The following is a 15,709-nucleotide window of genomic DNA, read 5'->3' as shown; positions in this document are numbered from 1 at the left end:
TGGATGCTTCTATCATCCTGTTTTACAGACTAGAAAACTGAGGCTCAGGCTCGGGAAGATTAGGTTTCTCGCCTAAAGTTCCACAGTTAGGACAGAGTCAGACCCCGGCAGGTCCACGGGACTACACTGTCCCCAACATATTAATTCTCCTGGGCTGTGGATGTGTAGTTAAACAGGGGACATCTGAATTGCTATTCTTTATCCACTGGTATTTGCCATAAGGTTCCTGAGAGTCTGCATCCCTGAAGTCAGCCTTTGCTTTTCCCTCTCTTTGATTCCAACCTAGAAGAGGATATTTAAATAAAACTCGAGGAATGGAAGCTTCAGAATTCCAGCCTCCCAACCTGGCTGTGCCATCAACCGGCTCTGGTCTTCAGAGGCCCGCACCAGACTACCCGCTCTGGGAGGCCCTTGTTTGGGCTCGTCACACTCCCCTTTACTTGGGGATGCCCCCCACCCCCAACTCAGTCAAGACCCCATCATAAAGACTCACGCAGAGTGCCCCGAACCTCTCCTTTGCAGCATGCATCACACTTGTAATCACACAATTATTTTAGGTATTATCTGTTTCAAGCCCATCTCCCCTACTAGACAATACACTCCATGAATGATGAGGCCCTGTCTCGTTCCCTATCATATCCCTAATGCCTAGCATGGAATCAGGGCTTAGTAAGTAGTTGGTGATTGCATTAATAAATTCTTCTTCATAGTTCTAGCTCCCAGGACAGTGCTTGGCCCATAATGTATAACGGGTGCTCAATAAAGATCTGATTAATTGCATTATGAAATTCCTTTGGGAAAGTCACTTCTTTTTTAGCCTATAAAAGAAAGATATCGTCTAGTCCTATCCAGCTCTAACCTGAATTCCTAAAAATGCTGGGTATATTTTATGATGTGGTATAGTGTTTCTCAGTGCCTTGGGGGCAAAGCCAGGGAGAGAGAGCCCAGAGAGGGACAACACAGAGGCCTTGGGCAGGTGACTGGAAGCTCGGCTACCCAGGCACATAGAAGAAGCACCATGAAGGTGTCCATCAAGAAAAGGGTGTGAGGAAGGGCCCTTTCCCTCCTGCCATGAAGTAGCTCTCTCTGAGCCCCGTGGCGGATGCCTGGCATTTCTCCATTAGAGCTTGGTCTTGGGGCTAAGACCCTGTGTTTGGTTAACATGAAAATAAATTGGAAGCGTTAGCATTTCTCCCTTGTGGATACCATTTACGAAGGGATGGCTGGTTTGATGCGAGGGAAGAAAGTAGTCTTCAACTCAGACCACACCTGAAAAACTGCATACTGTTGTTCCAGGCACCCTCTTTAAGTGGAGCTTAAGTGGAGCATCTTCTTTAAGTGGAACACACTAGTGAGTGTTTCCCAAGGAAACTGAGCAGGCAGGTAAAGATATTAAAATCATATTATATAAGGAAAAAGGAAAGGCACACATGGGAAGGATACATGTGTGGACCCAGGAAACAGAAATAAGGACAAAAGGAAGAGGCTGCAGAAAGAAGTCATTCTGCCCCATAGATAGAAAATCTTTCTAGCAAGAGCTTTCTACTTTCTATAGGCAGTGAGTTCCGCAACACTGGGGGCATTCAAGCACACACTCTATTTCAGGAAAACGCATTTGCAAGAATCCCAACATCTGATGAGAGTATTGGTCTAGAGGACCTTTATGATTCCTTTTTGGCCCCAGGATTGTAAGATCTAGATTCTACTTCCTATATCAAGGGAACCAGAAGAAAGGCCAGGGCATCAAGGAGCAGATGAGGCCCTCTGGCATGATAAGATAACAAGAGAGGAGGGGTCTGGGGTGGTGAATACAGAGAGAAAAGGCCACCCGTAGGACAAGTTCACACATTCCTGGTCTTCTCTCCTGGCTGTATCTGATCACAGTTGATTCTCATCATTTGCACTGAATGACATTCACTTAAATTGCCACAAACGCTGAACTAGGGAATACGGATTCACTGCTCCTAGGGAGATGGGGGATTAGGTTCCTAGGAGCCTCTGTTTACAACATTTTCATCAACCAGACCACACATAACCTCGCTTCATGCGTGTTTCTGCTTACCACCACCTTATTGAATACATATTGTCAGTTCATTAATATTAAACAACAGACTATAACTCACGCCTGAATGATGGTTTCTAGAAACCTGTATTTTGTCTGTAAGGCACATCACATCTTTCTTGAGCTTAGCTCCACTAGACAGCATGTCTGCACTAAGCTGGGGGGTCATTTGCAACAGCAAAGTGACCAGGAAAAAACACACTGGTGTGAGAGACATGACACTAAGTAGGCCACAAGAAAGGCCACGTGTTTACCATACCAGGGCTGAAACAAGAAGGCAGACACTGCCTGTTCGACCTCAGCTGGGAACGTGCCTGTCGGCTGACTCACATTTTTCACTGTACTTTGCACGTTTTTTTTTTTTTTAAATGTTTGTTTATTTTTGAGAGACAGAGTGAGCAGGGGAGGGGCAGGGAGAGGGAGTCACAGAATCGGAAGCAGGCTCCAGGCTCTGAGCTGTCAGCACAGAGCCCGATGCAGGGCCCGAACTCACAGACCGCGAGATCATGACCTGAGCAAAAGTGGGACTCTTGACTGACTGAGCCACCCAGGCGCCCTCTCACTGTTCTTTGCCCATCTGAGGAAGCACCATGAGCCCAGACTCTGGGATAAGGTAAATTTTAGGGAGTGGACAGGTTTGCAGAAATGGAATCCACCAATAATGAGGATCGGATGCACTCTGGGTGTGCTCAAACGTTGGGCTTTTGCCAAGATGTGCCCAGACCTCCATCCCGAATCCCGAACCTTTGGGATGCGAAGTGGCGTTTGCCCCGGCCCTCACCACTTCCGCCCAACAGAACAGACCCACGGTGGCCATTTTCAGGGACTCTAGCGACAGATAAATACCATCCAGGACAGAAGCGGAGCTCGGTGCACAGCAGCTCAGACTAAAAACGCCACCCTCCAAAGATGCGCTCGGGGACTTACTAGGCTCTCTGACCAGCTCAGGACTTCAGAAGTTAAATTTCCCTACTCAGGGCAGTGACAGTGCCCAGACTGCCTTTAATTTTTGTGGTTTTGTTTCTCTTTGTTGGACAGAAGTGCTTTGGGAGTTGAATAATTTTCTTTATCGGGCCCTCCTTTTCCCTTGTGTGGCCAAACATCTCACAGACTCTCTTCCAAACGTCTGGGGGGGATGACCAAACTGGTCTGGCTCAGACTGGCACGGGGTGGGTGCATGGCAGAGCCTGTAAATATGAAGGCCCAGCCGCACATCTCTCTCTCACCTCCCAGAAGGTGGAAGGTATTGCAAATTAGCTGCCAAGGAGAGAATTTATCAGGGAGCTCAGGAATGCTTGAGATTTTTCATCTTCCAAGGAAATTACTGCCAATGAACATGCCACAGTCAGGGCAAGGAGAGAGCCTGGCTTCATTTGTTAAACTCACCAGGTGGAGAAGTGTCTTGGGAAAGCAGTTGTACTAATAACACACAACTCTGGGCTCTGAGCGGCAGATGCCAATTGAGCTAATGGTTCTAATGAAGTGTCTGCGCTTGAAGGAGGCTGGTTGTTCCCTGTCCTTCAAGACCTGGTAAAATGCTCAGCTCTCAGGGAAGGGCTGAGAATGGCCCCTCGCTGCCCCGGGAGGGATGTGGGCCCACAGGGCGGTGGCTGGGCCTCACTGTACTCCGGGCAGATGGGGAGTTTCTAGCGTGGGCTCTTATCTAAGCAGTGTGGTGTTAGAGAGGCCCTAGACGGTCCAGATTTCCCCCAGGGAATGGAGCCTTGACTTCTGGCTCTTGTCTTCGCCCCTCCCAGAGCCACTGCAAAGTGGTGGTACATGGGACGCTGTCACATTAAGGAGCAGAGGAAGGACAGAGGTCAGGGATGGAGAAGAAGAGAAGGGGAGAGGAAGGCAGTGAGGAGCCTACCCTGAAGGAGGGAGGGAGGGAGGGAGGGCTGGACGGCAGAGCTTATTTCCCTCCAGCACATGCTTGCAAGCTCTGCACTTGCAGTGGGAGTGATGAGGGCACATGGCTCAGCCCTGCTTTGCCCTTCTCTCTGCCACGAACCAGCCGACGCAAGGGTCCGGCAATGCCGCGTTCCAAGATCCAGAGAACTATCTACACAGACATCTTCATGAGAGATGACAGGACTCAATTTTGCACCGTAAAGGAGAATCCCCCAAACACATCTATAAACAGCATCTCATTTTGTTCTCACAGTAATTCTATAAAGCCCGCCAAGCAGATATTATTACGACCATCAAGCCTATTTTACCGGGGGAGCCGCTGAGGAACAGAACTCTGGGGACCGTGAGAGCCGGGGCCCCTGCACCCGGCTCCCCCTCACCTCCCTGGGCTTTCCTTCCCCACCCCCTGCCTTCACTCCCCACACCTCTGGTCTGTGGCGTGCCCATCTCGCATCAGAGCGGATGACGCGGGCTGCTTCATGAGACCAAATTAGCAGTCAGCCTCTTCCAGCTCTCCCAGGCATGAGCTGGCTGAAGAGGCGCAGAAAAGAGTCACTCTGTACTGGCAAACTTCCCCAGGCTGGGCTCAGGCGGGACGCGTGATGGGGCACAGTACAAGAAATATATTTAAACTGCGGCACTTTGAAGCCCCGCTCGTCTGCCCAAACGCGGCCCCCCGTTTGAAAATTTAAGTAGCTCTAATTTGTTTGCCGGCTGATGTGTGAATAAGCTTCTGCAGTCAGTGAATTTCCCATCAAAGCTGATAAGCAGGAAGTGCCAGGGCTCTGGGAGAAAGAACCAGATGTATGTGGGCCAGGGAGACAGGGGGAAGAGAGGGCCCTTCAGGTCACGGCCTTCCAAAGCCAGCTCATCTGCCCCTTGGCTGTCATCTGGGGGTGGCCGGGAAAGCCAGATGCCCTCACAGGAGGAGGTACTGAAGAGCCCTTTAATTAACTAGAGAGGTGCCGCTCTGGGGGCATCGAATGAAATGAGAAAGGACACATGGATGGTGATTTGCAGGCCTTTTCATGTCATGGCTTCGAATTCCAGCTGTCAGCGGGGAGGCTTGTCATATGAACTCTGAACAGACTGGGGAACAGTAGCTTTAGAGAGCTCTCGTGACAGCATCCTAGGTCCCCAGGGCTCTGGCGTCCCTACGGGATGGGAGGGCTCCTCAGAGCCGAACGGCACATCCCAAATGTTCCCCACACAGTCCCCGGACCCTGGCACACACCAGACCCCCGGTCGCTGGCTCATCCCTTTCTCCAGGCCTGTGCTGAGCCCCACTCTCGGCAGGGGAGGGCCGGGTCTGCCCTGAAGGGGTGCCCAGCCCTGGTGGGTGACCGAGAACACCACAGGAGAGGCAGAGCGTCTGGGTGGCGTGGCACCAGCGGGGGCTCAAGGTGAGCCGGGCCCAGGGTGTGACCGCCTCGCTGGGGAGCGGCCATTTCGCCCTGAGAGCCAACGGGGCCACTGAGGGGTCTGAAGCCCCGGGCGACACACAGACCCATCCACATTCTCCGGCGGGAAAGTTGGACCAGATGGCCTTTCGGGTCTCCGCCAGCTCTAAGAATTTATGATGTTCTAGGAGACGTCGGCTATTTCAAACCTCACGCCAATTCCCTTCTCCTGACTCCTTAACTAAAAGGAAGCCGTAAGTGACTTCTGAGTAACCTTCAAAGCAGGCCCCCCTCTCTCCCCGAGACAGGCCGCCTCAGAATTTCCTCATCAAAGGCAACGTCGCTGGCTCGCGGGGAACGGCCCGCCGAGTGGCCTCCCCAGCCGGCCCACTCTTTTCAGGTCTGTCCCCCAGCCGGGGAGCTGGCACACAAGGCCGCTGATTTCCAGCAATCAAACCCCCGCTCCAGCGCTCTGAGCCAGGTTCCGCACAGGCAGCTTCAAAGGATCTGCATATTTATGGTAAACTCCTTCCCCAGACTGAAAATGTATTAGACGGTAGCAGGCATGACACTCTCCGAGCAGCGTCTCCCCCTGGCGACCTGTCTGAGCCGTGATGGCTGTTCTCGTTAGCGCAGATGGGACCCGGGCTGTCACCGAGGCTCGTGAGGCAGGGGCCGGGGGAAAGGGCACAGATGTGGGGCAGCGCCTCCCGCATGGACAGGAGACCCCCCACCCCCCCATCCCGGCCCTCACTCTTCTCCCAGGGTTACAATGGTAGCGTAGGCTCTCATCTGACATGGTATTTTTAGGGGTTTCTGGTGTTCCTGGTTTGTTTGCTTCTGAAGTGGGGAACGGGTCTGGAGGTGGGGACGGGGTGGGGGGGATGCCACCAGCAGGTCTGTTAAAACCGCCATCGAAGCAGCAGAAGATATTTCCCGCGTCCCCGGCCATGATAAGAAATGTGGCTGGCTGCCTTTACACGACTCAGGGGTGCCAACAAAACAAGCCACAAACACTGGACCATCCCAGACGTCCCCGCCAAAGGGGCAGGCGTGCCTGTGTGTGGGCCTGCAGGGAAGGCAGCAGGAGAGGAAAGTCAAGAGAGGCGGCCTGTCCTCCTAGCAAGCGGTGGGACCTGTAGGGACTCAGGAAGCTGGGGCTGGATAGCCTGAAGCTTCTGGAGGACACGGGACCCCTGAGTTCTTGGTTTGCAAGGGTGACTCACAAAAGCCATCTGGCCCATCCTCCTGCCTCGTTGGAACTACACGCAAGTCATTCCAGAGAACCAGCCCCTCAAAAAGCTGAGTTTATATCAGCTTTGGAAAACGAAACATGGCCATCAGTTCCCAAGGCTTTTTACTCGCCCACTCTTGGCCAGATCTGCAAATCTCTCCATCTCCATAGGAACAGACTTAAGTAGATAAGTGGTCCAAGGAAAGGGTGGCTCAGGGATGGTTTCTATGAAAAGTTCATGTGAAAATAACCCCGGGTATTTTGGGGGGAGGGGGGGCACGTGGAACAATGAATTGACCCCAAGGTCCCGATTTCTAAGTGAATCAAAAATTCCAAGGCTAATTCCGGGAAGGAAGCTAATGCAGAAAATGGGAAGTTAGTGTTTGTGAGGGTGGTGCTCTCAGCTCTGTGCCATTTGGCCCCATCTGGAGTGTGGTCCTCAACTGGGGCCTCGTGTTTTAAGAGAGACCCAAACAAACCCAGAAGCGTCAGTGGCACCAGATTTGGAGGCCACGTAGCATTGGGAACGGTTACGGGCCACTGCTTGCCGAAGGAAAGAAATCAGAGAGGCCTCTACAGTAATTGTTGACCACAATTTCTGCCTTTCCCCAAAGACCATGAGCCCTTGAAGAAACCATGACTCCTCTATCTTGCATTCCCAGCCCTTGACACAGAGTAGGTGCTCAAACAGTGTTAATGCTAAATTTTAGGAAGAAGAGAATGAATGAAGAGAAATTGAACTATCTTCAAATATATGAAGAGTTGGTAAAAAGAACAAAAGAAAGAAAGAAAGAAAGAAAGAAAGAAAGAAAGAAAGAAAGAGAGGGAGAAAGAGAAAGCGAGCATTCCAGCTGCTTCTGAGGGCAGAATGAAGAGGCAGACTTTCATCTAGTACCTGGAAGACTTGGGAATGTGTCCTTGGGGAGGTAGTGAGTCCCCCAGCCCAGGACAGACTCAAGGAGAAGCTAGGTGGCTGCTTCTCTCGGGGTCTCCACGGAAAACATTCTTGCATTGGGATGGGACATTAGACTAGAAGCCTTGGAGGTCTCCCCCAACACATTCTGGGGCCAAGTTGCAAAGTAGAAAGATGTGGACGTTGAAGATAGCTAGACCTGGACTCAGTTAAGCCTGGAACGTACTAGCTGTGCGGATGTGGACACATTACTTTATCTCTCTCTGTCTCAGTTTCTTCACCTGCAAGACAGAGAGCAGCCTTCAGGTACGGCTGATACAAGATGAGAAATCTTAAACATCTCTGTACACCACCCAGTATGGGGTGCCATGAAGGAGACACCCAACAATACCGTGAGCTAATACTGTCATACGTCAGTAGGGCCAGCTTTCTACCCAACTGTAGGCAAGCAGAAGACAGTGCCAAGCAAATCTAGTGTCAATCATCCTTGGGTTTAACGAGGACAAGCGTCGAGGGGCCAAATCATCCACATCCCACAGAGGAAGAAAATGGAGGTACTCCTCTGGTGATAATACAGTCTAACAGGAAAAGTGAGATCTGCATCTTTGGCTAGGGAGGTCCGGCCCCCATGTCTTAGCCCTCCCTCTCCCAAAGGCTTAATTAGAGCCTGTTAAGTCACTTCCGATCCTTAGATGAAAGGTGTGCTCATCTTATTACAGCCCTCCCAAAGTCACTTGGGGGCTGCTCAGAATCTCTGATCGTTAGACTAAGTTAAATGAAGGAAATCAAGGGCCCGCTAATGCTGTACTTCTATTTTCCCCTTGTCTCTTTCAAATCTGATTTATCCTGAATGAAGTAGGGAGATTATACTATTCCAATGCCATCCAGGGCATCTTCTGGGAAATGAGAAGGGAGACTATGGGATGGAGAAGGGAGATCTCACGTCGGCAGAACTGGAGGATGGGCTTAGGGAACCTAGAAGCAATTGCCTTGACCTCTATGGCCATAAATAAGCGATATGGAGCTGGTCCAGGTTCAGAAATGTCACTTATAGGATACTCTGGGGAACATTTCCACCCCCCCCAACAGAATTCCAAGATGGAAAACACTCTCTAAACAGAATCAAAATAGTAATTTTTTTTAAATGGTAAGAAAAATAACCCTGGATTCTGAAAGACTATTTTTAAAATGGTAATAATCCCTTAATCAGCCACCAGCAGGGAATATGGCATTTGGTTCAGACATTTTACCAATTACAACCCACTGGGTCCCTGTGTGGTGCTTTCTAAATAATCAAAACCAGCTCTTAATAGTCACTCGCCCAGACAGGAAGAGAAAGAACGAAACCAAAGCCCGATGAGAAGACACCATTACTGAAGAAAGCCCAGCCCAGCAGGTCACTGGGAGCAGGTGGCAGACAAGCCACAGGCCTGGGTACAGTGTTTTGATTTGGGGGCTTAGGGATTGATTCCAGGGAAGTGAGGGAAAGCCAGGAACATGGGCTTTGGAGCTGGACAGGCCTGAGCGTGAATTTCAGCTCTGCCCGAAATGCTTGCTAATAGTGGGCTTTGGTCAAGTTCCTGGTCTTTCCTGAGCCTCAGTTTCCTCATTTGTGAAGTGGGAGTTTATCTGCCTTCAAGGGCTGTCTGCCAGGTCAGAAGTGATCTGTGCAAAGTGTCTGCGTGATGTCTGGTACACGACAGGTCCTCAAGAGATGATAATTCCCTTGTTCCTAGTCACTCTCCCTTCCCCTGCCAGCACCACCTTGGATGGCATTGGAAGAATATTAGAGCAGAGATACTGACATTCCTCCCACCCTGGAAAAGAAACCCAATTAATCATCACTCCCCAAACCACTTCTTCATCCTGTAATAATCAGGGGAAGGACACCTATCAAGAGGCAAAGATTCAGCTGGTGATTGAGAGGGGACCTGGGGACCAGAACTGCAAAGCTGCCTCCATGCCCATGATACAGTATTCACTGATATTCACAGAACCTGAGCTAGACAGGAAAGCAGCAGGACAGTCACTAGATCTGTTGAAGAAAAATGGGTAATAAAGGAGGATTATCACAATCCGCTTAATAAATCCAGTCAAGAGTTGTGTCCCTGGAGAAAAAGGAACCCTGTTGCACTGCTGGTGGGAACGCAAACTGGTGCAGCCACTCGGGAAGACAGTGTGGAGGTTCCTCAAAAAAGTTAAAAAGAGAATTACCCTGTGCTCCAACAATCGTACTACTGGGTATTCACCCAAAGAACACAAAAACACGAATTCAAAGGGATACATGCACCCCAATGTTTATTGCAGCATCATTTACAATAGGCAAGACATGGAAGCAGCCCAAGTGTCCGTCGACTGATGAATGGATAAAGGTGTAAGATATATACATATATAATGGAATACTACTCAGCCATAAAAAAGAATGAAATTGGGCCGCCTGGGTGACTTAGTCGGTTGAACATTCAACTCTTGATTTCGGCTCAGGTCATGATCCCAGGGGCGTGGGATTGAGCCCTGTGTTGGGCTCTGCGCTGAGCATGGAACCTGCTTAAGATTCTCAATCTCTCTCTCTCTCTCTCTCTCTCTCTCTCTTTCTCTCTCTCCCTCTTCCCCCGCTTACACTCTCTCTCTCTCAAAATAAAATAAATCTTAAAAAAAAAAGAATGAAATCTTGTCATTTGCAATAACAGGATGGATCTAGAGAGTATAATACCAAGTGAAATAAGTCAGTCAGAGAAAGACAAATACCAAATGATTTCACATATGATGTGGAATTTAAGAAACAAAATAAATGGGAGCAAAGGGAAAAAGAGAGAGAAAGACAAATCAAGAAACAGACACTCAACTACAGAAAGCAAACTGATGGTTACCAGAGGAAGAGGGTTAAATAGGTGATGGGGATTAAGGAGGGCACTTGTGATGAGCACCGGGGGATGGAAGGGTTGAGTCACGATATTGTACCCCTGAAACGAATGTAACACTTTATGTTAAACAACTGGAATATAAAAACTTAAAAACTTAGCGGAGCCGAAGGTCAAAAATACCATCTTCTTTGATGGTCACACTGGCTCAGAAAGATGGGGATGGGACGTGGGGAGGTCGAGAGGAAATTCTATGCACGGAGAACACTATTTGTCAAAACACAGCCTGTGGCCCACGTGCACTGTAATCATCTATCTGGGCGCTATCAAGAATATGCAGATTCCTGAAAGGCACTCAGTTTTGCCGACTCAGAATTTATAGCTGTGGGGCTTGGGAATGCACAATTATAGCAAGCACCATTGGTCACTCCTGTGCACATCTAGGTTGGAGATGCCCTATCTACACCGACAGCATGTGCCACCGAAGAAGGACCAGTAGCTGCTGGTTGGGATGTCCCAGAGCAGAACCCTTTGCTGGGCTGGGCTGGGCTAGGACCTTGGGGCCGGGGGCTGGTGATGCTGTTTCTTAATGACCCAGGCAGTCCTGCAGCCTGGCAGCTGGGAAAAGCCAGGCTGAGTGGCAGCTGCTAGAGAAGCAGAGTTAAGAAGAGGTCCTTTGAGCCTAATCAGCTGTCATTCAAGCAGAGGGTGGGATCAGGGTCACGGGCCAACTGCCACCGCAGGTGTTGCTTGGGTGATGGAAGGGGGCTCTTTCCGGGGGGCAGAAAGCAGGCCTGAGGTCTAACGGGGAGTTTTTCAGAGCCTAGAATTGGGCTTTCTATGGAGTCAGTCTGGGGCTTGGCATGAACGTTATGTTCTTCTAACTACTGCTTCCCCACCATGATTATCTCCACGCACTCCATTTCCTTACGCTATTTAATTTTTCTTTCTACAGCACTTATCACTACTGACGCTATATTATACATGTATTTGCTTGCCTAGTGTTTGCCCCATACTACGATATAGGCCCCACAGAAGCAGACACTTTGCCCATTTTTTAAAACCTGTGCTTAGAAAAAAGTCTGGAACGTCGTAGGCACTCAACAGGTATTTATTGAAAAAATGAATGAGCGTTCTTCACTTCACATCCCTGAGCACAGTGGGGGCTCACGGAAGAGTCGACCTAACAATTTCCCTCCAGGCTGGAGGCTTCATTTGTTCAGGGAATTATGAGCTCGAGGGCAAGATCTGAGCTTAATAACCCCAAATTGCACTTATTTTGGCCCCGTGTCACCAGACTGTGAGCTCTTTCTCAGTTCAGGGACTGTGCCTTCTGCAGCCTGGTTCCCTCTGTGCCCAGCACAGTGCCTGACACATAGCACATCCTCATTTATTGGTTAGCCAAATGCGATGACCATTTGGTAATATTCTATCCCAGAGTTTCTGGCTATCTACCTAAACCTGGACTCTTTTATCTTGTTTTCCAAGAAGGGTGACCTTGCCTTGTGGCCTAGCATAATCGCTGTCCTTCTGGAAGGCACTGCATTCAATGTCATGAGAAGGGCTGAACTGCAGCCTCTCAGACATGGGGACAGAATGGTGGGACAGAGATGTGGCAGGGACTCCACAGCGTAGCCTAGGGTTTCATTGGGACCACCTTGGGTGCTCAATGACCATATCAGTTCCTGGGTCCTAATCAAGGCTTACCCAATCAGACCTTTATAGGGTGGAGTCTAAAAATCTGTATTTGTAACAAATTACCCAGGTGATTTTGATGCATGATTTGTCTGTCATAGTGGCTAAGAACTTCAGCATCAGAGTCAGAGATCTCTGGGTTCCAAACCAACTGCCATTACCAACCATTCAAGACCAGGTCAGTCCATCTCCTTGAGCCTGGGTTTCTTCACTTATAAAATGGGGATTAATAAAAGAACCTATCACAAACTACCAGCTAAGACGAACAAACCCTAATGAGGATGAGACAAATAACCTGAATAGTCCTATAACCATTAAAGAAATTGAATTTGTAATTTACGAGTCCCCGAAAAAGAAATCCCCAGGCCCAGATGGCTTCCCTGGAGTCTTTTACCAGACATTTAGGCAAGAATTAACAGCATTTATATACAACTTTTTCCAGAAAACAGAAGAGAAAGGAAAACTTCCCTCTTCATTTTGTGAAGCCAGTATTACCCTGTTACCCACACCACACAAAGCGGGTAAAAACAAAGCAAAAAACCCCCTATGCTCACGGCAGGCCAGTATCACTCAGAAGTTAGATGCTAAATCCTCAACAAAATATTAGCAAACCAAATCCAGCAATGTCTAAAAATTATACACTATGTCCAAGTGGGATTTATGCCAGGTGTGTGAGGTTGGTTAAACATTTGAAAATCAATTAATATAATCCACCATATGATCCAGCTAAAGAAGAAAAAAATATGATTATATCTGTTGACCCAGACAAAGCACTTGACAAAATTCAGCACCCATTCATGGTAAAAATTCTCGAGAAGTTAGGAAAGGGAACACCCCCAACTTGATAAAGAACATCTACAAATCACCTACAACTAGCAGCGTGTTTTTAAGTTTCGTGGTGAAAGGCTGAATGCATTCCCCCTAAGGTCGGAAACAACTTAACAGTATTAACGTTGAAGTTCTAGCCACTGAATAAGGCAAGAAAAGGGAATGCGTGGCATCCAGATTGGAGAGGAAGAAATAAGATCGTCTCTATGCGCAGGTGACAGAATACAAATACAAATACAAATACAAAGAAACTGAAAGTACTTAGTTTGTAAGGTTAAATGAGAAAATACCTATGGCACACCTAGCATGGTGTATGGCCTGTGGCAAGAACTTAAGAAATGAAAGCTGCTATGTGATGACGGTGACGATGGAGGAGAAGGAGCGAAAGAGAAAGAGAAAAAGAAGGGAAGAGGAGGAGGGAGAGGAGGAGGAGGAATTGGAAGAAGAATCTTAATGATCTCCCGGAAAGGTGAGACCCTTCAGAGGCCCTGTTCAGCTACTCTGACAGCCGGATGTTCTCCAGTACGTCTGCTTCCTGCTCTAATCAGTGCATCATTTCCTATTTCTCTGGCTTTTCTAAGGTTGGAGAAGGGCTAGCCTAAGAATAGAGGGTTGATTATCCGGGCGATGGAGAGGCTGGGAGACCTTCAGAGGCGCCTGGAATGGCTGTCAGAATCCCTGTTTCCTCTGGTGCGAGAGGACGGGAGAAAGGGAGAACGAGTTGATGGAAGAGAATGCGGAAAGGAGTGGGGAGCTGGAAGGGGCCTTGGAGGCCGGACACGTCCTGGGCAGACGGGAGAAGACAGGTAGCAGATGGGAGAGGAGGGCTGTGACCAGCATCAGCCGGGCGTGGGTCAGTCAGGAAAGAGCTGGCGGAAAGAGGACCGGCCATCCACTCCGATGCTGAAGGGATCCAGTCGGTTCCTTCCCCGCAAGCTCTGGAGCCTGACACTACTTCAGGGTTAGGGCGAAATTCAGGGAGTAGAGGAACCCAAAATAGCGGGCCAGGCCTGGGAATTCCTTCCTTATGTGATTCCCTCTCACCCCACCCCCCACCCGCTGTCCCCTACAGAGCATGACTGACTGCTCCCTCTAGCTATTCTGCTAGAACAGCAGTCCCTGACTCACGCCAGCAGACGCGGTGGCGGGAAGCGGGGAGGCCTGTGCATGCCAGCATCTGTGCCCAGGATGCGGCCTGTAGCTCCTGGGGACAAGGGAGAGCAGGGGCCATCCTGATGACAGGGGAGAAATGGGAAGGCTGGGGACACGGAAAGGAACAACGAGGAAAGATGTGCCACCGTGGCGGCAGACCAGGACTTACCTGCCGAAAACCATTCCTGGTGAACTGTAAGATTTTCAAGGCATAGTTGGACCTCTGGCCTTTGCTGTTGAATTCGATGTGGCCGGTGAGACCTTCCAATTCTACCTGTCCAAGAGAGAGTGAGTTACAGCACCAAACAGGCCCCGTGTGCCACTTGGCTCCAAGTATTCCACCCGCGTGCTGTTCAGGATGCCCAAGAGAAACGAGGCCATCAAGGTCCATTCTCCCGCCTGTCTCTCAGCCACAGGAGCTGGTGACTACAAATGCGATGTCTCTGGAACCAATTCAGACATGGTTGGGGCTGGAGGAGGAGAAAGACGCCCCACACCCAGGGACCTCGCAGCTGCCGTATAAACCAACACAATGCCGAGACGGGAGCCTGAACTCAGATCCTCCCGTGTCCCTCCTCCAGGCTGTTGGCTGCTAGTAGGATCTGTCCTCTTTGGAGGACACCCACCTTCAGGCCTGCAAGAAGTCAGGGAGACCTGACTCTCAACGCAAAACGCAAGCTACGGTGCACCAGGCTTCTCTTCCGGGAGAGGTCTTCTTCGTGGGCTAGAGATCCATTTCCATCCCGCTAGAGGACACATGGGCAGCGCAGCACCAAGCCCGGCCCCCTGGGTGGGACTTCCGGGATCAGAGGACAAATGTGATCTGCGGTGCCCCGAACGGGGTCACCGCAGATGGCTGTCGTATCTGGGACTGTGATGTACGGCGGAGGCCCGGAGGAGCAGGGCCTCGAACAGGGGATCCCCCCCAACGCCCTGCAGGGCCCCGGCCGCCCCTCACCATGCGTAGGTAGTTCATGAGGCTCGTGCCGTGCTGCCAGATCTGGGCCGAGCCGCAGGACAGGGGCTTCACTCCGATCTCCTGGCTCCGGTTCAGCTCCTGCACCGCAGTCACCACAGCATAGACGGCGTCAAACAGCAGGGCCGAGGAGAGCTGGGAGAGGGCGGACAGCGGGCCGGGGGGGCAGAGAGAGAGAGGAAGGGATGGGTGTAAAGGGGGAGGGGGAGGGAAGGGTAAGGAGGAAGAAAAGAGGAGAGGAAGACAAAGGAAAAGAGAAACAGAAGAAATAAGGGCACTTCTTTGTCGCCCTTGGCTCACCTCCTGTGTCTGGACCCGCTCTGCTCTTCACCTACGAGTCCAGGTGCTTGCCCAAGGCAGACAGGGGTGGCAAAGGCTTCTCTGGGATTAGATCATCAAGCTATCCCTTTGGACCCCGAACGATTTCAAGGCTATCCCTTTCTCTCTCCGCTCCAGGGGTGTAGCAACTTCCATTGCTCTCAGAATCCCCAAGAAGGGGATGGAGCTGCCTACCTCAGGACAGGGAAGGAACCGGGACACTACGTTCGGATATGCCCGTGCCACGACACTCAGCGGAAGGTCCCTGACCCCTAGAAGACCCCACGATGTCCTTTCTTCCTGGAGATACCATCCTACCCTCAGTCTACTTTGTGCTACTCCGTGTAACGGGTACTGTT

General features: G+C 50.3%; 1 protein-coding gene across 1 annotated transcript in view; it reads right to left on the bottom strand.

The window, feature by feature from the left end:
* Window positions 1-15,709, bottom strand: part of GRIK4 (glutamate ionotropic receptor kainate type subunit 4) — a 305,096-nt gene that overhangs the window by 91,931 nt on the left and 197,456 nt on the right. The window contains exons 9-10 of the mRNA XM_047878295.1: window positions 15,015-15,167; window positions 14,226-14,330 (exon numbers count right to left, since the gene is read on the bottom strand). Of these exons, the coding sequence (XP_047734251.1) occupies window positions 14,226-14,330; window positions 15,015-15,167 (258 nt within the window). The remainder of the gene's footprint in view (window positions 1-14,225; window positions 14,331-15,014; window positions 15,168-15,709) is intronic.

This window comes from Prionailurus viverrinus, chromosome D1, assembly GCF_022837055.1.
Source record: "Prionailurus viverrinus isolate Anna chromosome D1, UM_Priviv_1.0, whole genome shotgun sequence".
Lineage (NCBI taxonomy): Eukaryota > Metazoa > Chordata > Mammalia > Carnivora > Felidae > Prionailurus > Prionailurus viverrinus.
This window is presented reverse-complemented; position numbering and strand designations above follow the sequence as displayed.